This window comes from Vombatus ursinus, unplaced genomic scaffold (assembly GCF_900497805.2).
Source record: "Vombatus ursinus unplaced genomic scaffold, bare-nosed wombat genome assembly UNPS02015129.1, whole genome shotgun sequence".
In the NCBI taxonomy this organism is placed as follows: domain Eukaryota; kingdom Metazoa; phylum Chordata; class Mammalia; order Diprotodontia; family Vombatidae; genus Vombatus; species Vombatus ursinus.
The window spans coordinates 890,340-918,165 of NW_020954907.1; the positions used below are offsets into that span (position 1 = coordinate 890,340).

Here is a 27,826-nt window from a genome sequence, read left to right on the forward strand (position 1 = left end):
GACCTTTCCCCAGACATGAACCATGCAGTCAGATCAGGGCCAGGACCACAGCGCAGTCATGAGCTTACATGGGATAGGAGATTATAGTGGGGTGGCACCCACCATATGGTCATACACGGAAACATAGAGGCAAGAGTCAGAGCTACACTCAACACCGCTATCCATAGACACAGGAGACTACACACACACAGAGACACAGGCCCAGGGAGAGCTCACACATGGAAGGGGATGGGAAAATTACACTAGAAACGGATAGTGTCTTGAGAGAGGTCCTCTGAGAAGGCCATTTGCAGAGGGGCCTGGGGTGGAGACAATTGCTGTGATGGCCCTGTCTCTCCAGCTTTCTCACTATCCTGGGTTTCCCAGGGGCCCAGCCCTGGGGTCAAAGTCAAGGTTGGGGTTAGGGTCAGCGTTGGAGGTGACCGTAGCTGCTCCCAGACAGACTGTTGTCCCTGGGGGGGGGGGGGTGTTGAGAGAAAAGGTCGTTGTGAGGGTTACCTGGGACAAGAAATTCTGTCCCCACCCATTCCAGAAGCAAGAAACTGCCCTTTCATTAGGAAAATCTAAGCCCCAAGTATCCCCTCTTTGAGATGTGATAAGGGGAGGCAGAGGTTATGTGGACATACTGACATTACTGAATGCTATAACCTGGATCCCAGAAGCCCTAGGAAGCAGGTGGTAAAGGGGCATTTTCAGTAAGTTAAGGGGAAGAGTTCCTTACTGTGCCGGAAGGGGAGAAGTTCGGCTCTTTCCTCTCCAGGGCTTTCACCTTTGAACCACCAGCATCCACCTGGGATATGATGTTCCCCAAGACATTTTCAATCTGCTCGACCCGGTTCTTGAGTCTGAGAGTTGGAGAATGTGAACAGGCTCGTGTGAGTCTAAAGGGACTCAACCATATGCATCAGAATCAGGGAAAAACCCTGTGTGCCTGGGGGTGGGGGGAGCAGGAGCTCCGGCGTTCATCTGAGGAGTCCTGTGAACCTGTTTGGGGAATGGGGCTGTGTGTTTCTGGTGGGGAGGCAAAGCCTTTCGTGTCAAGGGAAGACGGAAGCTTGTGTGTGTTGAGGGTAGAGGGGGAGATGAAGAGTCATTAGTGTCAGGTTGTGGGGGGAGAGCTCTGTGTCTGGGGGTGGAGACTAAGCCCTGACTATCTTTAGGGACAAAGCTATTTAGGCGTCTTAGGGAATGAGGAAGGGATGTGAGGGTGGTTGGGCAGTAGTAGAAACAGAGTTATCTATGTCTAGGGGTAAGAGAAGCATAGGGGCTGGGAGAGAAGACGGAGTTCTATTTATGACTTGGAGGGAACAGAGCTATGTATCTGGGAGGGGGAACAGATTTGAGAATGCCCAGGGGTGTCCCAGATCTCTGTGTGTCTGGGGAGGGAGAATAGAGCTGTGTCAGAAAAAGATAGTCATTTGTGTTAGAGAGGGGACAGAGATGTGTATTTATAGGTGGGATAGTTTTATTGGAGGGACATATACTTGTGTGTTGAGGAGGGCCCAGATTTTTGTGTATCTGGGGTTGAGGACTTTAGGATTGAAGACAGAGACTTTTGTGGAATATAGTTGTTTGTGCCTGGGGAGAGAGCGGACAGAGGCATATCCTTCTAGGAAGGCCAGGGCTGTGAGTGTCTGGGGGCTAGGGACAGAGCCCTGTGTCTGTGCCATCCCTCTGTACTCTGCCCCGGTCACATTTCATATGGATTTTTCGGCAGTCAGTGCTGGGCATCACGCTTTAGGAAGGGCATTGGGAGCAGGCCAACTAGAATGGTGAGGAACCTCAGACACACACCACATTGAAGACATGATGACTCCGAGAAGACATGATAACTAGGTCCAGGCTTCGAAGTATGAAAGAAGAATCTGGAGGCCAGAACTCAGAGCAATGAGTAGAAGCTGTGAAACGTCCACCTGGGTGTAAGGGGAAGCCATTCCTCTCACTCTTAGGACTATCCAAAAGTGAAACAGGCTGTCTGAAGAGACAGCGGACTCCCCCTTCCTGCAGGCGTTCAAGCCATGCTGAATGGCCACAGGCAGGTCAGTCCGAGAAGGGAATCCTTTTGGATCTGGATCCCTGGGTGTTGGATGAATGGCCACAGGGTGCTTTCCAACTCTGAAATTCTCTTATTCTACAAAGGACATCCACACAAGGGGCAGAACCCTGCTTATGTCTTGGGGTGTCAGAGGGTCAATAGAGCTGGTTACTTCTGCAAGGAACAGAGCTCTAGATGTTGGGGATGGGGAAGAGTCATGAGGACCTATGAAGGGACAGAGCCATGTGAATCTAGAGAGGTCAAACCCCTGAGGATCAGGACGGGGCAGGTGACAGAACATTATGTATCTGGAGGCAGGGGGACATTGTCTCTGGGACTGGGAGTGGGGGTGGTATGTGAGCCTGAGAGGGCACAAAACCCTATGTGAACAGAGAATATAGTTTGTGTCTTGTATAGAGGATAAAGGCAACTGTGTCAAAAGGGAATAGAAAGGGAATAAGCATTTACTAAACACCTACTATGTGTCAGGCACTATACTAAGTGCTTTAAAAATATCAACTCATTTGATCCTCCCAACAACCCTAGGAGCGAGAAGCTGTTATTTATCCCCATTTTACAGCTGAGGAAACTGAGGCAAACAGAGTTTAAGTGACTTGCTCAGAGTCACATAGCTAGTAAATGTCTGAGGCCAGATTTGAACTCAGGTCTTCCTGACTCCAGGCTCACTACTCCATCCACCACTCCAGATGCCTCTGAAGATATAAAGTCTAGAGTTTTGACCAGAGACATAGCACCGCCCCACCCCAACCCCCACCACTGAGCATTTGGTGGAGAGCAGTCACAGAGGGCTGGGCGGGAATGAACCATTTGTGTTTCGGGAAGACATTCCTGTGAATTGAGGTGAGGGGAAGGGGACAGACTCTTACTAAGTCCTGGGGTGGAAGATAGAGCCTGGTGTCTGAGAAGTGGAGAGATCCAAGTGTATCTGGAATTTGTACTCCCAGGGATTTACAAAATCCCTAAAATCTCATTAGGTTGATTGGAGAACTCATTGAATTGGCCAAGGTGTTCTCTGGTTACTCTGCTTGCTTCCAATGGGAAAACAGTAAGGGGAAGGGGACAGAATCTTGGGTAGCTAGAATGAGGAAATGGGGTGGTTACAGAGTACACTGTATTCCTAGGGTAGGTTTCTGGATGAATGGGCTAGCAAAAGAGGTGGCAAACCCTTGCGTATTGCCAGGGAGGAAGGGCGTTTCTGTACTTGCTTCAGAGGCCTGTGTATGTGTGACAGGTGGCAAATCCCTTCATGTCAGGGATGGGACGGGGGTGAGAACATAGCCCTGAGGGTGGAGGTTGGGGAGAAGGCAGGGGATAGGGTGGGACAAGTCTGGTGTACCTGGGCTTTATGGAGTAGTGGGTATCTAGAGATGGACGTGGGGATGGAGACGTCTGGGTCTGGGGGAAAGGAGAGAATCATGGGGCTCTGGGGGCCCAGAGACTTGTGTGTGGTGGATGGGTCAGACCAATGAATGCCAACAGAGGAAAGAAATATTTGTTCCTTCTATTCGGTGTGTCTGGGAAGGGGGGAAGGAGGGCAGGCAGGATGTCTTGGGGCAGGTACAAGGCCTATGTGTAGGTAAGCCAGAGCTGTCTCTGTTTTGGGGTGAAACAAAGGCTGACTGTCAGGAGATGGGGAGCATGGGCATTTCTGTAGGAGATGGAGCTTTGCATGCTGGGGGAAGAGTCTCTAGAGGGAGAATGGCATGTGTGTCTGAAGAGGACAAAACCCTGTTTGTCAGGTTGTGGGGGGAAGGGAGAAGATGACAAGTGTCCTGGGTCTGGCAATAGTAGAGGGCTGTGTCTGGGGAAAGGAAAAGAGCCCTTGTGTGGTGTGGGGAGCAGGGCATAGAGTCTTTGTGTCTGGAAGGGGGCACAGGACCCCGTAAATGTAGAAGGGAAGGAACTGGGTTGGGGGGAGGCACAGAGAAGGAAAACCGAATCCTGTGCATTTGGGAATAGGACCAGAGTAATGTGAGTATGGGAGGGAGGACAACAAAGTTCTATGTGTTTGGGGTAGAAGGCCATTGGGGGAGGGGCATGGGGGAAGGGGGAGAGAGATGCTGGGGGAGGGGAGGAAAGCAGGGGCCCATCTCTCAGGGAAGGAGATTGAGTCTGGGGGGCCTGGGAGTGGGTGGGTGGGGGTGGAGCAAAGTCCTGTGTGGGGAGAGAGAACTGTACGTGTCCGGAGTGGGAGACAAAGCTCTGTGTGTATCTGTGGAGAAACACATGTGAGCGGCGCAGCTGTATGGGTCCCAGCCAAGCAGGGTCATGTATGGGGGATGAGGGAGGATTGGAGGGAGCAGAGCAGAATGGTTAGGAAAAGACCGAAGTCTGAGTAAATGGAGGAGAGCCCTGTATGTGGCTTTTGGGGAGGGGGGCAGAGGGAATCCTAGATTTCTCTAGGATGGTTGGAGGAGGGGCAGGAACAGAGACTTGTGTGTTTAGTGGGGGGAACAGGGGGCCACATGTGCCTTATGGGAGACTTATTTAGAGCCTTGTGTATCTGTGGAGCTCTGTGTGTGTGTGTGTGTGTGTGTGTGTGTATGTGTGTGTGTGTGTGTGTGTGTGTGTTTTAGTGGACAGAAAAGGAAGGATGGTGGAGAACAAAAGAAAGTCCTAGAAAGAGGCAGATGGGGGCAGGTACAGCATGTCTTGTGGGGCATGGGGGGAGAACGTGAGAGGGTCACAGTCCCCTGTGTGTCTACAGGCAGGGGAACAATGTCTTGTGTTTTGTGATAAGGCCCAGTTGTGTGTGACCTGAGGGACAGGGCCCTGAATTTGCTGGAGCAGAGAAATGGATATAACAGTCTTGGACTGAGCAGTGACAAGGTCAGGGAAGGTGGCTGAGGACAGAGTTAGGGCTTAGCCTTATGTAGACACATACCTACCCTTGTGTCCCTAGGAGCACGTACCTGTGGAATTCCTCTCCAGAGACCCACAGGCTTCCCCTGGCTCTCTCTGAATGCGCCTCATTCTTCTGGCTTCCTCTAAGGGACTGGCCCAAGGTCTGGATCTCAGCACTGAGAGCCACCTGGTAGAGACCACCACGCTCATTGAGTGGTGCCAGGCGGCTGCTTCATTCATGGTCACTCTTCATCCGAAGAGGCCCCCAGGGACAGCCTCCTAAGTCCCCTCCTTCTTCCCCAACCCCATGTGCAGGCTCTCACCCGCTTCCCCTCTAGGTCCTGGCGCATTCTCTCCTGCTCCTCCTCATCCAGCACACAATTCCCATCTCTGTCAAACCTGGTGAAAGCTGCTGTGACCTCAGTGATTTCATGCTCAGCATGTCCCAGTCTAGGCAGGGAGGGGAGGGGAGATGGAGCTGTGAAATCTCTGTGTGATCTACAATCATCTACATATAGTATCACAGATTTCAAGGCCATCCAATCAAACCCTCTCCTTTTAGGAATGGGGACCAGAGAGGGCTTCAGCAGCTTGCTGGCCCAGCATCCCACAGGTTGTAAGTAGTTCCAAATCCAGCGTACTTTCCACTTCTCCTACGCTCCCTCTCTTCACCCCCAGAGAGCCAAATCCAGCCTGAAATGACGGCTGGACTACACTTTCCATAAAGGAGAAGGGAGCACGAGCAGTTTAACATGGGAAGAAGAGGACTACGGGAGTAAAGCCAGGTTTCCACGCGTATGTGTGTGTGCGTGTCTGTGCACACACGCGCACACGTGTGCACGGGGTGGGGCACATTAGGGGGGTGGCTGGTAGACTGGAGGATGGGCGTCTGGCTGTTTCTTACTCACTCCCTCAAGGTGTTGGTGAAGTCCTCGAACTGCAGCTGCTGCTCCCCGCCCCCCAGCACCTTCTGCACATCTGAGACCCGCTCCTTCTTCAGGCGCAGCCTCAGCAGAGTCTTGTTGTACCCCTGGCGGGGCAGGAATAGGGCAGGGGCAGAAATAGGGAACCCACCTTGCTGCCTACCCGCTGTGGGCCGGAGGGTCTGTGCCCCCCAAGGCAGGGGGATGCTGGGACACCAAGCATGGAGTACTGGGGGGCAGGAGGCGGGGGTGACCCCCTGGACGGGGTTGCCGGGGCCTGACTTGGGCCGGGGTTAGGGCTAGTCACCTGTTTCAGGAGGTCTGAGAGCTGCAGCTCATCCTTCTGTCCAGCTAGCTCCTCCTTCACCTCAGAGTACGTGTCATTGATGATGGCCAGGAACATGTTCTAGGAGATGGGGACCAGGAACCTCTGTCCACGTTCTTTGATCTACTGTCTAAAGAGACCCGCTGACCCCTGCCTGCTGCTTGCATTGGCCCTAACGCATGTGGGCTCAGCCCCTTATTTGGAGCCATAAGACCTGGGTTCAAATCCTGCCTCTCCACCTTCCTACCAGGCTCCAGTTATCTCGCTGGTAAAACCAGGAGGTTGGACTAGATGACCTCTCAGAAAGAACAGGAGCCAGCCTGCACAGGAACTTCCTCACAACCAGCTGGTGAGGTCAGTCCTACAGATGAGATGAAGCCCAATTAATTGGAGAGAAAACTGAGTCTCAGAGAACTTGAGTGACTTGCCCAAATCACAGAACCATACAACTAGGTCTGGGAGGGACCTCAGGAATCATTTTGTCCAGTGACTTCCCCAGGGTCACACAGCTAGTTAAGTGTCAAGTGTTTGGTCTGAGGCTGGATTTGAACTCAGGTCCTCCTGACCTCAGGGCCAGTGCTCCACTGCACCACCTAGCTGCCCCCAACCCCCTCTTTTTACAGGTGAGAAAACTGCCCGAAGTATCATGGCCAAGGTCATGTGAACAGAGCTAGCAGATATGGGATTTGAACTCAGGACCAGAGACTCCAAGTTCAGAATTTCACATTCCTTCCCCTGCCTTCTCCTAACTAACTAGTGTAGGAGATGGTATTTAAACCCAGGTCTCTCCTGATTCCAGGTCTTCCCATTTTGCCTCCTAATTTTTGAACTAATAATAATAATAACAGCTAACATTTACATAGCACTTACTATGTGCCAGACACTGTGCTAACACTCTACAAATATTACCTCATTTGATCCTCACAACAACTCTGGGAGGTAGGGGCTATTATTATCCCCATGCTAGAGATGAGGAAACTGAGGCAAACAGAGGTTAGATGACTTGCCCAGGGCCACACAGCTAATAAGTGTCTGAGGTCAAATTTAAACTCAGGTCTTCCTGACCCCAGGCCCAGTGCTCTATCCACTATACCGCCAGCTGCTCTTTCTAGCTAGCTAGATAAATCCTGTGATCTCACTGGCCCTACTGAGCGCATCGATCCTGTGGATCCTAATGACTCCTCATACTTCATTGACCCACTAACACCCTAACTGTGCTGACCCATCAACGCCCCTCCAAGCCCTGATCGTAGGCTGGTCTGGAGCCCCTCTACCACAATTCTGGAAATAGCACAGTGGGAGGCTCCCCCAGCCCCAAATCCAGCTTTGTAAGAACCTTAACCTTAGCGGAACTTTAGTTCCCTCCTCCCCCTTCACCCCTTCCCATTCCTGGCCCAAGTCTCTCCTCAGCCTCACCAAGAGCACAAAGAACACAAAGAAGACGTAGGTGACAAAGTATACAGGGCCCAGGATTCGGTTGGCCTTGTCAATGGCATCATAGTCAAAGTCTCCAAGGATGATCCGGAACTGAGTGAAGCTGAGAGAGCAGGGCTCAGCCTCACCCAAAGGCCTGAGCTCCCGCCTCCAATCCCCCACCCTCAGCCCCAGTTCCCTGCTTCTCACTCAAGAACTGGGAAGCCCTGCTGCATCCCAGCTAGAGGTGGCCAAGGCAGGGGAGGGGTGTTAGGGACATGAGTAGGCTCTGAAGCACAGATATGTACACTCTCACACATGCACATACTGTCACATACGTGCACACTGACTCACAATGACACATAATGCACCTGCAGAGAGAGCTTCCTGGGGACAAACATGTCCACACACTCACACACAGGCACATGCATAGACACACATGTGCTCAGACATATCTCCCTGGGGATCCCAGAAGCCCATGAGGCTCAGGGCAAGAGGACAACCCACTCACATGCACTTGACAAAAGTGCTAAAGTTTTCCACTTGGGTCCCAAAGAGCAGGAAACCCAGCTGGGCATAAGCAAAGAAGACAATGAAGAACATGACCGCAAAGCCTAGAATGTCCTTGGCGCAGCGTGCGAGGGTGGACGAGAGCTGAGTCATTGTCTTATTGAAACTGATGTACTTGAATATCTGGGGAAGAAGCCAATGGGGCTTAGGGGGAGCAGAGAGGCATCGGAAGATTCTGGGGGTGCTGTGTGAGGGGACTCAGGAGGTGCCTGCATGGTGAGGCCTTGGATAGCCTTGCATGAAGGCAGCTCAGCTTCTGATAGGAGCGAGAAGCTAAAGGGGAAATGATTGGTGGGGGGACCCCTGAGAGGGTGATACTGAAGGGGTGTCTGTGTAAAGGGTCTCAAGCACAGGCTAGCCTGGAGGGGTCCTTGTGCAGAGGATGATTGGGGGTAACCTGCATGAAGGGCTCCAAAGGGAATGATTTTGGGATAGTCGCGGCAGCGGGGAGGGGTGTCCCAGGGAACAATTATGGAGCTGGGAGGAGCTCGTACCTTGATCCAAGCAAAGAAAAGGTTGACGGCATTCATATTGTTGTACTGTGTCTGCCAGAAAGCCAGGAACTCAAAGTCGGCATAGTCACTTGGCCGCTGTAGGAGGTGCCCCATAAGGCGATTCACTTCTAGGGTCCGGAACACATGGAAGCCTACAGCCATAATGGAGAGCTGGGGAAAGAGGAAGGGGATGGTCGGAAAGTCACAGGAGTGGGAGGGAACATGAGAGTCGAATATGAGGACCCAGTCTCTTTAGGTCCTGCTACCACACAAGGGGGAACTCACAACCACTACTCCCTTACATGTATGGTCTCTGTCAGTGGCCACTAAGCCCTCTCATAATCCCTGGTTACTTTGTGTTCCTTAGGTTGTATATGTCTGTACAGAAGTCTCATGTGCTCAATCATGCTGCAAACTGCCCAAGGCAGATGATGTAAATGGGTTTGGTACTGATGAATATTTGTCACAAGATCAGCAATGGCCATGTCCTTAAAAGCACCTTCTGAACCCTCTCCTATTCTCTCAAGTGTGCCTGTGTCAGAGATCAGGGAACCCTGGCAGTCAGATGTCAGGGGACCCTGGCAGTCAGAGATCAAAGGACCCTTACACCGGTAATACCAGTACCATGAAGTTAGTTCTCCGCCTTCTCCTATACCCTGAATAGGATGGAGGGGATAGAAGCCCAAGCTCTGAATGAAAGGGCAGTATAGCTCAGTAGATGCAGCTCTAGTGGTGGCTTTGACACCATCTCCCCTGCCTTCCATGTGGCTCCACCAACACAGGAATCCATGACTGTATCCCTGCTCATCTTCTGGGGACAGTAGTAAGAAATGTTCACTTTCCTCGAGAAGTATCCACTTGGCTTTAAGATTCAACACAGCACTGGTTCATTGGTGGAAGATTGGCAGCAGCTACACTTGATGGGACCATGCCCTTGGTGGAGAAAAGAAGCCCTTTGTGGGAAGATTAACAGTCTCAAAGCTGAATTCCTTGTCCTGGTAATTTGAGGGGCTGCTGCTATATCAATGTTATACAAACAGCAAGGAAAGGGATCATTTCTTAATTATATGAATGAACTACCAGAGAAAGCCTTTGGGGTTAGGAAGAGGCCAAAAGAAGGGGTTAAGTTAGGAACTCTGGGACCAATTGGCAAGGTACCCTTTGTCAGACAAGCTGGTGGTTCAAGGGGGGGGAGGGCATACTTGTCTTGGTTGAATGTCTGGAAGATAAGAAGAGAACATGGGCTCAGTACCAAGAGAAAGGAGAGGAAAAAGCTACAGATAGGCATGAGAGCTTCAGCCTGTGCTGACAAGGTCAGCACAGGTTTGGGTATATCATGGCCTGGACTTCAAGTGCAGCACTCTGGATAGCTGTCCTGGCCCAGCCCTGCTGGTAGGCACAGGGCTAGGATCATAAAAGCGAGCCCTTAGAAAGACTGGTGAGAAACTGTTTACATCCCTACATGGGAAGATGCTACTTGTAACTCTTGAGAGCTGTAGCTTTATTACAACATTTAGAAGGGATATACATAGAGACAGGGTGTGGGTATAAGTTGACTTTGATGTGATGATAAAAAGTGGTGAAAATGGATTGTAATGGGAGAAGAGGAAAGGAGGAGACAGAAAAGGGTAAATTACATCACATGAAGAGGCACAAAAACCTGTTACAGTAGAGGGAAAGCAGGGAGGGAGATGAGCATTGTTTGAACCTTACTGTCATCGAATTTGGCTCAAGGATTGATTACATAATCAGTTAAGTATAGAAATCTAACTTGGCCATATAGGCAGTAGGAGGGTAACGGAGAAAGAAAAGGGAGGGGATAGAAGGCAGGGAAGAAGTAGGGGAAGAGGGAAGAAAGAGAGGTAGCTGATAGAAGGGAGGGCAGACTGAGGCAGGCGGAGGTCAAAAGACTTGCAAGAGTATTGACAAATGGGGGAGGGCCAGAGGCCTTCATTTCCTTGGGTCCAATGCACCAAATGTATCAGAACCTGGGTTTTGGTGCAGAATCCCTGGCACGTGAATGTGGGCAGCACTACCCCTGCCACGAGTGGAGACCAGCACAATGGACTTCCCTTAGACTGGACAGGCAGCAGTGAGTTTTCTACCTTGTCCAAAAACTTACCCAGATGGAGACCAATTTCAAGGCCCCCTAGGGTGGGGATAGGGTACAGGGAACCTAGACCTAGAGAAGGGAGGTCCCAAGGTGAATTTTAGTAGCAATAGCCAACATTTGTGGAGCACTTTAAGGGTTATAAAGTACTTTACATACATCATTTGATCTATCCCATTTGGGCTGCCCTAAATTCCACATTCCATTGGCTGTGAGTAGATGAAACCCGGAGGCCCCAAGTACAGGGGAGAGAGAAAGTCAGTCAACAAGCATTTATTAAGCATTTACTATGTGCCAGGCACTGTATTAAGCTCTGGGGAAACAAAGAGAGACAACAGTAGAGTCCTTACCCTCAAGGAGATCACATCCTGATAAAGGGGAGAAGAAACTATATGCAAAAAATTACACGTACTACAGATATAGAGATAGATATATAGAGATAGACAGAGATAGAAAAGAGAGAGATAGGATAGAGATAGATAGATAGACAGACAGATAGATAGACAGGTAGACAGGAGAAGGTAGTTCAGGGCACAGCAGTTCCTCCCTGTTGGCAGAACACAGGAGGTACTATAGGTAACATTCCATCATCTACTTCTATTCCCTCAATGCCTGGAACGCTCTCCCTCCTCACCTTTACCTCCTGGAAACCCTAGCCCCCTTAAGCACCACCTCCTACAAGAAGTCTTTCCTGATTTACCCAGTTGTTCCCCACCCCCTCAGTTGTCTTGGTCATATTTTATACTGGCTTATCTGTAAATACAAATCCCACCTTCTGCAGGAGGGAGGACTTTCCCAGCCCCAGCTACCACTATATTCCTTCCGAGATTACCTTCAGATTACACAATATACATCTTGTATATGCCTAGTGATTTTCATATTGTCTCTTCCCCCCTCCCCCCCACTCCCGGTTAGACTGTAAGCTCTCAGAGGGCAGGGAACAGTATTTTTGCCTTTCTTTGTTCTCACAGTGCTTAACACAGTGCCTGGTGCATATTCAGTGTGTATTGATTGACTGCCTATGTACATATGCTTTTATCCCCAGTAAAATGTAAAGTCCTTGAAGGCAGGTCACTTTCTCTTTCTTTCTTTCTTTCTTTCTTTCTTTCTTTCTTTCTTTCTTTCTTTCTTTCTTTCTTTCTTTCTTTCTTTCTTTCTTTCTTTCTTTCTTTCTTTCTTTCTTTCCTTCTTCCTGTGTTCATATCACCAGTGCCTAGCACTGTCCTTGGCACACAATAGGTGATTGATTAGTAAAAATTTGTTAAATTGCTAAATTGAAGAGGTTGTTTTTTTTTTTTTTTAAACAGAGCAAAGAGAATGATGCGTGGCGCTCTGAGAGGACAGGAAGAAAAAAATCTACAGAATGTTCAGAGGATTCTGGACAAGGGAAGCAATGAGGCGGGTCACACAGGTTGTATGGAAATGCTGGCCCACAAGAAAAATGCTGACCAGCAAAAGTGACTGCCACGTCCAGGATGTCCGTGAGAGCAATAACTGGGAAGTCGGAGGATCTGGAGGAGTGAAAAAAAGTCCCGCTCTGGGCCCCTCTGGAAAGGCCTCCAAGCACAATCCCACACTATCTGGTATGCAATCTGGGCCAAGTCCCTTAGACTTCTTGGGCCTTCATTTCCACATTTGTAACGCAAAGGGGTTGGACCGATGATGGGGAGTCCTCTCCTGCTCTCCACGGTGGCCTATGACCCTTTTCCATTACCCCCCTGCCAGCAGGATGCCAACACTTTTCTCCCCACCCCACCACCAGCATGACACACATGCCCCCTCCTCACCAAAATGACCACCATATCCAGGATGTTCCAGACACTGCTCAGATAATGGAGCTTGTGAATCCTCAGCTCCAGTGCCTCCTCCACCACATAGTAAAAGATGAAGACGCAGAAGAGAATCTCACATCCCACAATGAAAAAGTCCCAGGAGCTCACATAGTGGATCAGCTTTACAGTGCGGATTTGCCAGGACGGAACAGCCCCTCCTGTGGCTGGGAACTCTACCACCAGCCTGAGGGATGAGATGGGTGAGAAATGGCCCTTTATGACTGGCAGCCCCCAAGAGTAGTGTCAAAGCCCAGGGAGAGGGAAAGGCTTCAAGGAGACAGGGCCTCTAGTAGGCCAAGGAGGGGGAAAGAGCTTCAGGGAGATATAGAATCTCAGGGATGGGGATCTGGGCCCACCTCAGCACACAGAAGAGGTTGATGTTGGCATTATAGACAGAGAAGTCAATGAAGACAACACGGGTACCCCGGTCCAGCCACAGCCCATCTTTCAGGCCACGTAGGACGTTGGCACTAGCCTCCCGGGGCCCTGGTAGGTCCATGTAATAGCCACCACCGCTGTAGCTCGTGAGCTGGCCCCAGTGAGAGGAGCCCCCCAGTTCATCCTCTGAATGGTATGTCCACCTGTCATGGGTGATAGTAGGTGGGAGAGTCAGTCCTTCCTCTTAACAGTGGTTACACCTCCTATTAGTAAATCTCTCCCATCCCCCATTCTTGCATGTACTTTTTCTGCTATTGCGATGTCATCGCCCCTTCTCAAAGTGGAGAAGAACTTTAGAGGTTATCTAGTCAACCCTCTACCTGGGCCAAGATCCCCCCATTAAATTGATGCTTGAAAACTCTCTAGTAATGGGGAAGTACCTACCCATCAAAGCAGCCCATTCCACTTTGGGATAGCTCTAATTGTTAGAAAGCCTTTCAATATGGCGCTTCAACCTACCTTTCAGGAACATCTACCTACTTCTCAGTATTGCTCTTTGGAGCCAAGCAAAATAAATCTAATCCCTCTTTCCACTTAGACCTTCAAATATTTAAAGACAGCTACCATGTCCCTCTCTCCCCATTACCCCATAATCTCCTCTTCTTCAGGCTAAACATCCTCAATTCCTTCAACCAATTTTTGTATGGTATAATCTCTGGTCTCATCACTATCCAGGATACCATCCAGTGGATCCACCCTAGGTTTTTAATGTCCTTCCTAAAACGTGCTGTCCAATACTTACCATAATACTCAAGATGTGTTCTGACTGAAAAAGAGAGCAAGAGGATACTAATTTCCCTAGTCCTGGACACTAAGCTTCTTAATGCAGATTAAGGATTTTTAACTGTCATGTTACATTCTTAAACCATGTTGAGCTTCAGTCCATTGCGAAAAGGGATTTTTTTTTCACATGAATGCTTGTCAATATACACTTCCCCCATCCTGGAATTTTGCAGTTGATTTTTTGATTTTCTAACTTCTTGAGATCTTTTTGAATATGAACTCCATCATGCATATTTATATGCATCCCAATTTTTCATCCATTGGCAAAGCTGTTGGACAAAACAGGACTGAGAAGAAGTCTCTATGACGCTCCAGTAGAAACTTTCTTCCAAGTGGACATTGATCAATTAATCATTTTTCTTTAGGTCTAATCATTCAACCACTTCCAAATTCATCTAATGCTTTGCTTAAATCTGACATCCCCCAGAGCTCCTGGTCTACTTTGTAAAATGATGATGATGATGATGATGATGATGATGATGATGATGATGATGATATGACCACTCTTGATGAAGTAACACCAACCCTATCCCCCCATCTCTATCCCTCTATCCTTTATCTTCTCCCCACTCCCCATGATTTCATCCCCATAACTCCATCCTCTTCCCCCCATCCCCTATTTTCTTCCCCCAAATCAAGGGTCCCCTCATTATTTCTGTTTCCCTAGCTCCATTCTTCTTGAAACTCTCCAAAGCTCAAAAAAAGCAACTTGCTCTTGCCTGGTTCCCATTTCATCTTTCAGTATACCTGGATTGGATGAAAATCCCCTTTCTATTTGCTCAGGACAAAGGGGTCTCACTCACGCAGTGCCATTGAGGGGTCCAAAAGGGAGCCTGTCCTCCTTGTCTGGAGAGTAGACATCATAACAGCCCAATATGTCCTCTTGGAAATCTTCATGCACAGCACATGAATCATTCCTCACTTTGAGCTGCCGCAGCCTTGGAACACCCAGGAGTAGGTTCTCGTAGTAGATGAATGAGTGTGTGCTCTGGCCCAGGCTCTGGTTGTTATACCACTTGTTCCAATAGAGGCTGTCAAGCAATGGGCCCTGGGCAAACTGAAGCAAGGGCAGGCCCAGGAGTGGGGGAATGGTTTGGCCTTGTACTTCCCAATCTAACACCCATTCCCCAGTCTGATGCCCAGAGCAACCTGGAGTAACCCAGAGCAGTTAACACCTAAGTATTACAGAATCACAAAATTTCAGGACTGGAAAATCCATCTAATTCAACCCATGCCTGCAAAAAATTCCCATTAAAATATACCTGACAAGTAGTCACCAGGCCTTTATTTCGAGAACTCCAGTGGGGAAGAGGATGACCCACCCAAGCTCATCCCCAGGCTTACCCCTGCCCCCATCAATCTGACTACTGTGACCCATGGCTATCAAATGATCGAGGAACAGACTTGTCCCTGGCCTGATCCTTCAAACCAACCCCACATGGCTCTTGACCCAATGCCTTGCCTTGCCTTCCTCCCATACTGGCCAAACTCACGCCCCAGAAGTCTTTCATGCTGGTGATGGTCTGGAAGGAGACTCCAGTAGCAGATGGGGTTTGTAAGAAGAGTTCTGACATCACTTTGGTGTAGTAATAAGCACTGGAGCTGGTCATTCCATAAGTCACTGGAAAGCAATAGGGAAATTGGTTTCTTGGTCCCAGCCTGGACATTTCCATCTATCCATGAAGTGGTGGAAGGGACCAGCAGATAAATTAGGGAGGTCAGGTCTTTCCTTTCAAGGATCCCCTCAAACATCCATCAATAAGTCCTTATGATTTGGTTGTCCTAGAATATCTTTCTACTCATCCTGGAGCTGTCTCTTTTTTCTAGGCTATACCATCTCTTGAGATAATGGGTTCTGTAAGTTTGCTCCCTTTGGGCAAGAAAGGAGGCTGCCTTATACTTTTGTCAAAATTATTTCCTTTGGGTTCTGGAATTACCCCCTTGTCCTTGGTCAAAATTGGGAGCCTGGGCCAGGGAGCTATAGGGCACCCCAACCCATTCACCTTCACTACCACTCAAATCCTCAGGCCAGTGAATTTTAGTGACCCCCGTCCCCTATCCTGGGCAATCACTGAGAACTTGGGATCAGGGAGCTACAGTAAACTATAAAGGGTTTGGCTGAAAATTTGAGAATGACCTGTTTATTGGGTTAAATTATTCTGACTTTTTATATGATAGGAAAAACTTTCTTAGTTTTTTCTATCTCTTTCCCAACTTTAAGGCATAGAAGGGAAGACATGTAATTAGATGGGTAGAACCCCACAAAGGAGCCATGCCAACAAAACGCTTCCTAATTGGTTGAGAATAAGCCTGGGATTAGAAGAATTGACCATCAATCCAGAGAGCCCAAACAAATGGCACCCCAAAACAGCTTGGAGTAGTTTTGAGGAAAAGACATCATTCTCATGGGAGGTCTTGAGGAAGCAAGGTGATATGGTGATGAGGAAGAGCCCAGAGAAATTCATGATTCATGCTAAACCTTGAGAACTTTAGGATCCTGTATACCCTAATTGGGCCAGCATAAAAATCATAGAATCTCAGACTTGTGAGGGACCTCTGATGTCTAGGCCAATGAGTTCTTGATCAGGAGTCTTCTCTACAATATCCCTAGCAATATCCCCCATCCAACTTTTGCTTGAAGACAACCAGTAAAGGATGGGGAATTCCCTACTTCCTAAGGCAGTTCATTCAACTTCTGGATAGCTCTACTTATGAGGATATTTTTTCCTTATTTAGAGCTGAAATCTATTCCCATTACTTCTAGTTCTGCCCTCTGGGGCCAAGCAGAACAAATAATGTATGGTGGAAAGAACAATGGATTTGGAGTCAACTGGATCTGGGTTCAAATCCTGGCTCTTCTATGTGCTATCTATGTGAACCTGGGCAAATCATTTAACTTCCCTGGACATCAGTTTCCTTATCTATAAAGTGAGAGGTTTGAATGGTATGGCTTCCATAGGTCACTTTTAGCCTAAATTTATGATCCTATATCTAATTCCTCATACACGTGACGATTCTTCAAGTACTTTGACAACAATTATATCCCAACCCTCCCCCACCCCATCTTCTTTCTTCTAAAAGAAATTCCCAATTCCTTCAACTGATATTTACAAGCATACTTTCCAGAATCTTTTTCATCCTGCCTTCTCTCTTCTGGACATGTTCCAAGCTATCCTAAAATGTCATGTCCCACACTGAACACAATACTCCAGATGTGGTCTGATGAAGGCATACAGCAATACGACCAACTTCTTATTCTGGATATGATATTTCAGGGCCTTACTCAGAGCAATGACTTCATAAATTTTTGTTGAATCACATATTAAATTGTTGTAGTTGTCTTGTCATACTGATGGCTCATTTTTTGCTTCTACTACAATAAAGCCCCCGGATCTTTTCTTTCTTTTCTTTTTTTTGCATGAATCATCATCTAGCTATGCTTCAGTCTTCTATTTGTAAAATGAGACTTTATATTAGTCTTAATAAAATTTCATCTTAAGATTAAGCCCAATGTTCTATCTACCCTGCTAAGATATTTTTGGAACCCTATTCTGTTATATAATGTGTTAGTTTATTCCTTCTTGATCTGTGTCATCCACAAATTTAATAAACATGCCTATCTTTATATAGTCATTTTTCATAAAATCACAATTTTGACTAGATAAGGATAAGTACATATTCCTGGGATACTCTACCAGAGACCTCTCTCAAGATTAAAACTGATCATTAATTACTCTTTGGACCAGACATTCAGTCAGTTCTGAATCCCAACTTAACTGAGATTTAGCCCACATCTCTCCATCTTGTCCATAAGAACAGTGTGAAAGATTTTGTCAGCTGACTATCTGAAATCCAAGTACAGCTTATCTACAGATTCTCTAAATGAATCAATCTAGGAACCCTACCCAATAAGAAAGAAAAAAAGGAATAAAGGAAGAAAGGAAGGAAGGAAAGGGACAGATGGAGGGAGGGAGGAAGAAAGGAAGGAAAAAATTGCCTTAGTCTACCATCATCTATTTCTGGCCCAAGAGAAAACTACAGTGACCTAATCGTATCTCCTGCCCCTTTCACTCCCGCCCCAACACAAACACATGCTGTTTCTAAGTGACATCAGCTTTTCTTTTAATGTTTGTCCTGTTAACAATATATTTTAAAATGCATCCAGGGATCAATACCAGCTCAATGGCCTATAGTCTAAAGAATCCACTCGCTTTCTCTTTTTGAAAATCGAGATAACATTTTCCCGTATGCAGTCTTGTGTGACAGCTCATGGTCTGCAGGATTTTTTTCAAAGATCGTTGTCAATGGCTCATTAATTATATCCTCAAGTTTTTTTCATTACTCCGGTATATAGTTTATCAGAGCCTACTGACTTGAATTCATTAAGGGTAGCTAAGTATTCTCTGACCAGCTTCTCACTTATCTGAGGTTTCAATTTCCTGTTAATTATTTTTATTCCATCCATTCCCAAAATGGTTCTCCTTGGCAAATAAAAGCAAAATAAAAGTGGGGTAATTTTGTCTTCTTGCCATCATCCATTATCATCATCCATCCTATCTGCCTTAATCACTTCTCTGACCTTTTTTTTTTTGTCCCAACATAGCTTATATAAGGAAGATACATCAAGTTTGATTAAGGACTACCTTATCTGTACTTAAAAATAATCCCCCTCTTTTTTATAGTCTTTAATGTTTATTACAGATTTTGGTGCCTTCTGAACTTTAACAGTTCTGACACTCTACTAGACTGCTCACTCTTTAAGTATTTATCCTCCATAGACTGCCCTTAATTCCAAATCTTGTACACATTTTTATTAAATAAAAAATGAATTTCTTCTGCATCCACATCCCTCTCTTTAGACAACTCCCCTTCCTCATCAGAATTATTTATATTGTTGGAATTTAATTCTGAAAAGATTCCCCGGTTTCTTATACCAATTTCCCCCATAGAATTGTAGATCATGAGACCCTACCCATCCTTTCTCTGAATATTTTAAAAATTGTTCCCCCTAAATCCAAGGTTGGAGTGGACTTTTCCCTCCTCAACAATTATGGACTCAAAAACATCATGGTCACTTCTTCCAAAGATTCTCACCAGTTTTATTTCAGTATCCTATTACTCCTTATTGATTATCATTGATAGCCAGAGAGGCACAATGACCCCCAAACCCCTGTCCTGACATATGAGGAGATCCTAAAAGAAACCTTCCTTTGTGAACATCAACTAGCCAATGAGTCTGAGTTTTCTGAGATGTAGGTGAATCTTACTAGAGTCCTTAGCATCCCCATAGCCCCAAAATAGCATTTGATTGAGCCTGTTTGCCTGATAAGGTCTATATACAAGGGAGAAAAAGAAGGGAGGGCATGCAGGAGTTAATCTTTGAGACAGAACTAAGACCCCAAGCCCTAGGATTGTGAATACAGATATGAAGTCATGTTGGGAAGAGCTAACTTGCTCCTATGATAAGAATGAAAAAAGAGATGTTATAGATGAACAAAAAAACCTAAGACAGATCAAACCCATCTGCATTTGCATGCCAGTGTGCCAGGGAGAACTTTAGCTATAAGACTTTGTTGTAATACTTTGTTGTAATGCTGAAATACTTTGGGATCCTTTTTTCTCTTTCTACTCTCCCACTCACACTGTTTATGTGTGTAACCCAAGGTTCAATCATGGAGTATTTGCATAAGGCTATCCCCATCAGTGGGGAGAATGATTATTGTGATTCCAGACTCTTTCCCACTCCCCCCTCACACAGGCTAGGAGCAGCGAATTCACAAGTAATCATTCTCTCCACCAATGAGGACAGTCTTATGAAAATGACCAGGCTTGAACCTCAGGCTACATATAGTTCGTCTTTGGTACTTAAAACAGGACATCTCTTGAGAACTACTAAGGACCAATAAACTTTTGTTAGGAATAGGAGGGAAGAGAAGAGTAGAGAAGAGAAGAGGAGAAGAGACAAAAAGCTGAGAGACTGTATTTCTATCTATAGGTAAATGGGAGGAGACAAACTCTGGTCAGAACCAAGGGTGGTGGCAACTGAGAAAGGAACAGAGGGGTAAATCCCTGGAGCCCAGGGTAGAGAAGAGAATGGATGAGGAGTCTGGTCAAAGCTTGACCTGACTCTGGGAGTTCATGCCAGAAGGATAGCTCTGACAAGGGGCATCATTGGGGTAGAGGCTCAGTTTGAATTAATTTCCCTTCATACTCTCCAAAATGAAGACTGCTCATCTGCCACTTTCTTGCCCCCTCAAACAGCATAGAATGTGATGTGAATCCACTCACATTCTAACAATCTAGGTCTCGGTCTGTTTGTACCCCCCACCACACCTCCATACCTTTTACTATATGGCCATTATGCCACTCAGAGACCTAAAGGCTCACTGTCAAGGCTTGTCATCACTGTCCTGCAGTCACCATTGTCCTAGAATACCATCATGGGGATTGGCACTAGGACTAAGCATACACTCTGTTTTATTGGCTGGATGAACTGTCTGGCCTCTATGATAGCATTTTCATTCTTGCCACTCTCTCTAAATTAAGGTTTGCGACAGGGATCCTGAGAAGCATGGCCATGGCCACACTAAAAAACTAGGACCCCTGATAAGGGGTGAGGACACTCCTCTTGAGCTAGAGAGGAGGCACTGTTGGAATGGTGAGGACCTGAACCAGCAGAAGTGACTGAAAAGTGACTGAAAAGAAAGATAGGAAAAGAACCAGGAGGATGTGGAGGGAGCAGTGAGTACCCAGAAGAAGGGGCTGCCAAAGCCTGAGAAAAAGCCCTTAGATTTGTCAATAAAGAAGTCATTGATAACCTTGGAAGGATGCATTTCAGTTGACTGGTAAAGATGGCAGCAGGGGTGTGCTGGAGCAGGCTCTCAGGCACATCAATTGTTACATTTTCAGTGTGCAAATCCAGGCTTCATTTATTATTTGGTTGATTTATCTATATTTAAGAGAGTGATAGAGGAAATGTTAATGGTACAAATTAAACTTTTAAATGTGCCCTTCATACAATTTTTTTCCTCCAGAGCCAATTGTTAAACACCACTAGAGGGAAGTAAGATTGCAGAGCATTGATATCCAAGCTTGGCAAAAGCAGTGGGAGGGCACAAGTTAATGACAGTACCTATGGTTGCCACCAAAATGTGAGGGAATTCCCACAGGAATTTCTTTTGACTCTCAAGCCAAAGAAATAGATGGGACATCAAGTGGTATAAACAGAGAGCTGGGGAAGGAGACAGAATGTAATATCGATAGAGAACTCTCTTCCCAAAGTGTAGATTCTTTAAGATGGAAATAGGGGGGAAGCCTCAGACATTAGCTGAAAGATGTTCTGCTTTTCCACTAGGTAGCTCTGTGATGCTATCTCAGTTGTTCCTTCTCTGGGCCCCACTTTGCTCATCTGTAAAATGAATTTATTTCAATTGAATCGTGGTTTCTTAAACTATGCTTTGCAAAACCCTAGGGTGTTTCTGTGTGAGATGAATTCTGTGAATGAAGCTTTCTACTAATGATTTTCTTCTCTTCTAAAATGTTAAATGTGAAATACGTATCAAAATTACTTATTACATGGAGTGATGTAGTATGAAAATAGGTTTAATCTTCTTTTTTTGCTGCAAAGTGAATGAAGAAGAAATTCAAGAGTGAAGAACATGATGTGGAAGAGTAAGGAATCTAAGAGAGATCAGGACTTTTTATGCTCAATAAATAGAATCCTTCAAGGCCAACATTTCTCTCTGACTACTCTCTACTCTGGGCAGCTAGGTGGTGCAATGGGTAGAGCACTGGGCTTAGAACCAAACAAACTCATCTTCCTGAGTTCAAATCTTGCTTCAGACACTTACTAGCTGTGTGACCCTGGTCAAGTCACTTAACCCTGTTTGCCCCAGTTCCTCATTTGTAAAATGAGCTGGAGAAGGAATTGGCAAACCACTCCAGTATTTCTGCCAAGAAAACCCCAAATGGGGTCAAGGAGAAATAGAAACAACTCAAATTTCCTACTCTGGATCTGACCAAGCCTTTATTTCCTCTCAACTTCCTCCAGAGAGGTGGGAACAAATTAATCTCCTGCCTGGAGATCCTAATCCCCTCAGAAAACATAAGACAAAACAAATTTCCCAGATGCTATCCCCAGTGGCATCAGAACCAGGGTTGGGGGGAGGATTTTAAAAAAAAACCTCTCCAAATATAAGATATTTGGGGACTGAATCTCAATTTGACTGAAGTCGTTTCCTGAGCTTCTTATATTTAGAAACTTTCTTATAGTCCTAGCTGTACCACCAAGATAAGTTGCCAACTCAAAACATGTCACCAGTGTGCCGGTGTTCCTGTCGCTGGTTTTCTTTGGTTATGCTGGCTGCTTTCAGAGGAAGGCAGGGCAGCATCAGCTAATGAAACGTACCCCAGCCATGTGGTCTTAGGTGTTTACAAAATTATGCTCATTCATTCTGGTTTATATGATTTTGGCTGGAAAAGGCACAGTCTTCACTATGTATGTGTGAAAGGGGACATTTCCTCTTCCTGTCCGTCATCACTGAGAAGATACAAGGAGGCAGATACAAAGAATAAAGTTCAAGCTGAAACTGCGGAAGCAGGACAGCAAGAGAAACAGAGCCAGCTAACCAGAATGACAAGGTTGTTCCAGGTCTAAATCCTAAGATTCAACCCAATGATGAAACACAACACCAAAGGATTCGTGATGAAACATGCCATGCACCTCTCAAAAAAGAGATGATGGATTCACAGCATGGATTGAGACATCAGTTTCTGTGTGTGTGTGTGTGTATGTGTGTGTGTATGTGTGTGTGTAAAACATGACTAATGCAGGAATATGATTTGTTTGACAATAAATGTTTGTAATAGGGGTATTATTTTTCCTTGCTTGCTCAATGGGGAAGGAAAGAGGTAGGAGAGAGAGGGAAGGTGAAAATCAAATGAAATTTAATTTAAAGATTAAAAAGTAATAAAACCTATGATTCTATGAAATGCCATCAAACCCAGAACCAGCAGAATAGCTAAGGAGAATCTCTATAAATGAGGAAAACCAGAAGTAGGAAGCCAGGGTTAGGGCCACAGGAAAACTGGACAAATGTACGTGAGGTAAGGTCATCATGGAGACAAGTTGGCAATGAGTGGCATGATGGTTGTACCCAGTCCATCATCTTAACAGAATCACATCGCCCAAAGTGAAAGATCGGTAATTGAAGAGTGAGTGAGAGATGGAAAAGGGCCTAGAAGAGGAGGGCACGGGATCAAGGAACTTTGTTACCTAATTCTAAAATCTCATTTTTACCTCTTTTTCTGATTTGAGATTCTTTGAGTCCCCAAAAGGAATCAAAGATGACTCCTTCTGACCAATGAATGAAGGAACAAAAAAGCATGCACTTCCTCCATCCAAGGGCTATGCTTGAACCAGTTTGTCCAGGGATAGATAGATAGATAATGACTGGATCTAGAGGCAGGAGCCAGGGACTAGAAGCCCAGCTCCATCATTTGTCAAGCCTGGCAAACCCTCCATTCCCTCTTGGTTTCCATATCAACAGATTAGGAGGTTGGACAAGATAAATCTGTATGGTCACTTCGAACTCTAAATCTTAGGAAAGAACATTGACTTGCCACTATTTGATGTTTAAGGATGAATCACCAAAAGCCCAGAGCACATCCCTCCACCCCCCACTTCTTCTCAACTCCATGGTGACCAGACTTGGCCTTGCACAGGCCCTGAACCTTCCCCCCAACACAAAGCCTAGCTTCCCAGGTGCACCTAGAAGATAACAAATACCTATTGTTCCCCCCACAAAGGCCTTTACAATTCCTCCCCCAACAAAAGCTTCCATCCATCACCCCAGGAACACAAAGAGAAGCCCTAATGCAAACAACAGAAAATTAGGTTTGGGTGGGGATAGATAGGGGTAGGAAGGGTGTAGGAGATGCTCCATCTGCCCAGGGAGACCTGGGCCCTGCCTTTGGCAATGACATCACAGAAAATGAGGATTACACAGAATATAGAGGTCATCCAGCCCAACCTGGAACTGAGCAGAAACTTTCACCCCAACATCCCTGACAAAGGGCTGTCTGCCTTTGCTTAGAGACCTGCAGCAAAAGGTCTGCTCCGGTTTTGGATTGTATCATTGTATCAAGATTCCTTTTGTTAAACAGAAACTCTCATCCCTGCACCTTCCACATGTGGTTCTTTGTGCTGCCCTGGGAGGCCAAATCTCATTCTTCTTACTTATGACATCATTCAGCTATTTGACAATGACTAACCCAGGGCCAGCAAGTTCCAGAGTCAGGATTCAAGCACACCCAGGCCAGGCCATCTGTCATACAGCATAGGATGCTCCATGTTCTAGGCTGTACTGCTGGTGGCTTCCTCTCCCACTCCAACCCCATCAGGCAGCAGACTGTTGGGGAGAATCCCTACGAAATAAATGTAGCTCAAGGACAAACCAAGCCAACCCCAGGGGAGTCCTCCCCTTGTTTCCAATTGTTTCTTTCTATCTGGTTCCGTTTCTCTAATGTACCTTGAACACCTTGGACCATGCTGATTCTTCTCTCTAGTGAAGAGCTCAGATCCCTCCCTGATAATCGGGCAGTTCTGCAATACAGTGTTGGACTTGGAATTCAGAAGACTGAGTTCAAATCCTGCCTCAGACACTGACTAGCTATATGACCCTGGCAAAGTCACTTAATCTGTCAGCCTCAATTTCCTCTTCTGTAAAATGTGGATAATAATAGTCCCTCCCTCACAGAGTTATTGTGGGGATAAAGTGCGATCATATCTGTACACAGCACATTGCCAGTCTTAAAGTGCTTTATAAGCATTAGCTATTATTATGATTAGCTTAAATTTGGACCTGTCCTTACTGGTAGCCATGGGGCCTCTTGACAGTGAGTGCCATCTTCCCCGGAACTTCTCCAGCTCCCCCAGGAATGAGCTCCTTTGACTTTTCTTATTTCAAAGCCCCCTCCCAGCCTACCCACTAAATTCTTTCCATCAGAGGGAATTCCACCCCTCATGAACTCCATGATGGCTGAGATTCCCATATTCAGTCTCCCTGATAAATCACTCAGATCTACCCCCCCCTCAGTGAGCGCCCTTTCAAAATTGTGTCCTAGAAGCTTACAACATCATTACTTTATGCAAGAATCACAGACAGCTTCTGCTAAGAATAAGTTGTTCAGTCATTTTCAGTCCTGTCCAACTCTTTGTGACCCCATTGGGGTTTTCTTGGCAGAGATACTGCAGTGGTTTGCCATTTCCTTTTCCAGCTCATTTTACAAATGAGGAAACTCAGACAAGCAAGGTTAAGTAACTTGCCAAGGGTCACACAGCTAGGAAGTGTCTGAGGCCAGATTTGAACTCAGGAAGATGAGTCTTCTTAACTCCAGGCTTCCTTTGAGCACTCTATCTAGAGAGTCCAAATGACACTCCCAGAGGGTGTGTGTGGTGTCCACAATGTCCACACTTCTGGAGAGCTATCCGCATTGTTCTTTACAGCACACTGTACCTGAGGCTAGAAATAGAATGCTGAGAAGCCAGGGCTGAAGACACTGTAGCTGAGGAGGGAGGGTCAGTAGTCAAGGCTGGGACAAGACATGTTCTCCTAATGATGATTAAGTAAAACAATAGCTCCATCCATCATTTGCTAAAAGAAGATTGTACAGTAAGCATGTTGCAATTCCTGTCTCTTGCCTTTTCACTCCCTGCACTCAAGAGGCCTGTAGCAAACGTTCACTCCCCACAGTCGCAGAGCACAAATTTCCATGTGAGTGTGAGCACAGGAAACCTGAGGGAAGGTCCCCGGACGGCATGGATTCTTGGTCTCAGGCCCTACTCCCTTGTCCCCCATAAGAGCTCACCCAAATGTGCTTACCAAGCAGCTGGTCCTTATGATGACTTATATATGCACCTATCATTTTTTAAAATGGTTTAGCAAAAACAGCTTTTTAAGACATTCATGTACCACAGAAAGGAACTAAATCTGGAATGATGAATATCTACCCCAAAATGGAAAAGATGGAGAGATGTGGGCTAGGTACAGTTGGATGAATATCTACTGAAAGCCCTGAACCAGAACCACATTTCTTTTCATGTTCTGTTCCTTGGTTTCCTGGTCAATTCTTCTCATCTTAGACCTTAGATCACATTTTTCTGAGGCGAGTACTTTGGAATCAAATTCCCTCAAGTCAGTTGTAGTACGGTGGAGAGAATCCAGATTAAGAGTCAAGAGAGCTGACTTTGAGAAACTAGCTCAGTCATTAACCGGTTGCATGTCCTTGGGTCTCATTTTCCTCATCTATAAATGGGATTGGAAGGAGTGAGTGTGCATTATGCTGAATAATATCTAATGCACCTTATTCAGTTAACAGTTTATGATTTCAGGGTGAAATTCTCATGACTATCTTTTTCCCATCAAGAATTTTCTCCCCTTTAAAGACAAGACCTGGGTGACCATGGGTAAGTCGTTTCTTCATCTACATATATCTATATATCATACATGAGGGAGGGTGGATTCTGTGTCCTCCCAGGTCCATCCCGGCTCTAGATCAATCAATCAATAATCAATCATTAAGCATTTTTCAAACACCTACTATGTGCCAGGAACTGTGCTGGGGACTGAACCTAGAAGCCTAGGAGAACCCTTCCTCTTCTCAACAAGACTCTTACACTGCTACTGGGTAGATGTTTAAACAATATTTCTCTTAACAGTTCCAGAAATCCTAGACTTTCATTTCCTTTACAGGGCTTCTATTCTTTTTTTTTTTTTTTTGAGGCAATTGGGGTTAAGTGACTTGCCAAGAGTCACACAGCTAGGAAGTGTCTGAGGACATCCTGACTCCAGTCTGGTGCTCTATCCATTGTGCTAAGTAGCTGCCCCCAGAGTTTCTAATTACAAGGCTAAGCCTACACCTGTACCATGCAGAACAGAGAACATTTGAACTTCAACTTTAAGAGGCTTCATGTCAGATGCTTTACATCCAGCTGTTACTCACACAGGCAGATATCCACTAGAAACACCACATACACCAGCAGCTCTCTCAGGGTGGTCTTGACGTAAAGTTCTCTGTTTTCTGCCATGTTCTCTGTTAGTGTTGTACCCCAAAGTCCTACAGAGCAGGGGCAGGGAGAACATACTGAGGGGTGCAGAGAAGTAGAATCCCGTGGACATTGACCCATCCATCCTTCCCAGCCTCCTGTGCCCCCTTCCCAAACCTGGTCTATCTCTTAGGCTATCCTCCCTCCCCAGAGGGTTGATGCTCTAAGCAAAAGTCACCAAAGATGTGGTCAAAAGGCAACCTCTCCTGATGCCCCCCTCTACACCAACCCAAATCCCATCTTTGGGGGGCCCTGGCTTCCCCCCTAGAATGCCATTCATTAGATTCTCCACTGCTTTCCCACCCCATTCTCTGATGTCTTGGGGGCAATAGCTCAGGCATGGACCCTGATCCTAGTGCCCACAGCCCCCCCCACCACATTGAGCTCACATTCCCTCCACCAAGATCACACCTCCTGAGCTTACAGTCCTTCATGCACATCTTTCCAATGAACTCATAGTCCTACTGTAAGCTTGTAGTTACCTCCCCCCAACTCATAGTACCCCACTACAGCACTATTGAGCACAATAACTCAACAGTAACCTCCTGGGCTCTTGGCCCCCTCAAACTGACACTCCCTCTACTGAGATCATGTACCCCCCCTTCACCCTTCCCATTTAGTTCCCAGTCCCTCCCTCTCCCCTAGTTAATGGAGGGAGGGGACTTTCCTTCAGCTACCTCGGATGCCACGACAGATGTGGAAACACATGTGGCGACAGCAGTCTATGCCTGATGCTTGAGGTGCCCTCTTGAGGGGCCCACCTTTGGGCTTCTCTCCAGGCGGACTTGATAAAGGACCAGAGATGGTGCAAATCTTCAGGGTTGCAGGTGGTGAGGGGGGCCCAATGTAAGCTGGGTTGTCCCAGGCTCTTGGCCCCAGCCCCTGCAACTCCTGACCTTCAGGGTTACAGCTGGGGCTTCCCCTAGAACGCAT

The 27,826-nt window shown here is 46.5% G+C and overlaps 1 protein-coding gene across 1 annotated transcript; it reads right to left on the minus strand.

Moving 5' to 3' along the window:
- Positions 1-117: 117 nt before the first annotated feature.
- PKD2L1 (polycystin 2 like 1, transient receptor potential cation channel) lies at positions 118-27,826 on the minus strand. Its single transcript, XM_027846296.1, has 15 exons — positions 27,571-27,826; positions 26,791-26,904; positions 15,282-15,409; positions 14,592-14,845; positions 12,924-13,148; positions 12,523-12,751; positions 8,626-8,796; positions 8,073-8,254; positions 7,565-7,685; positions 6,131-6,229; positions 5,809-5,930; positions 5,224-5,350; positions 4,945-5,087; positions 722-845; positions 118-452 (listed from the first exon to the last, which is right to left on the minus strand). Exons 1-15 carry the CDS (start codon positions 27,824-27,826, stop codon positions 243-245), a joined length of 2,505 nt encoding a protein of 834 aa, XP_027702097.1. The 3' UTR covers positions 118-242.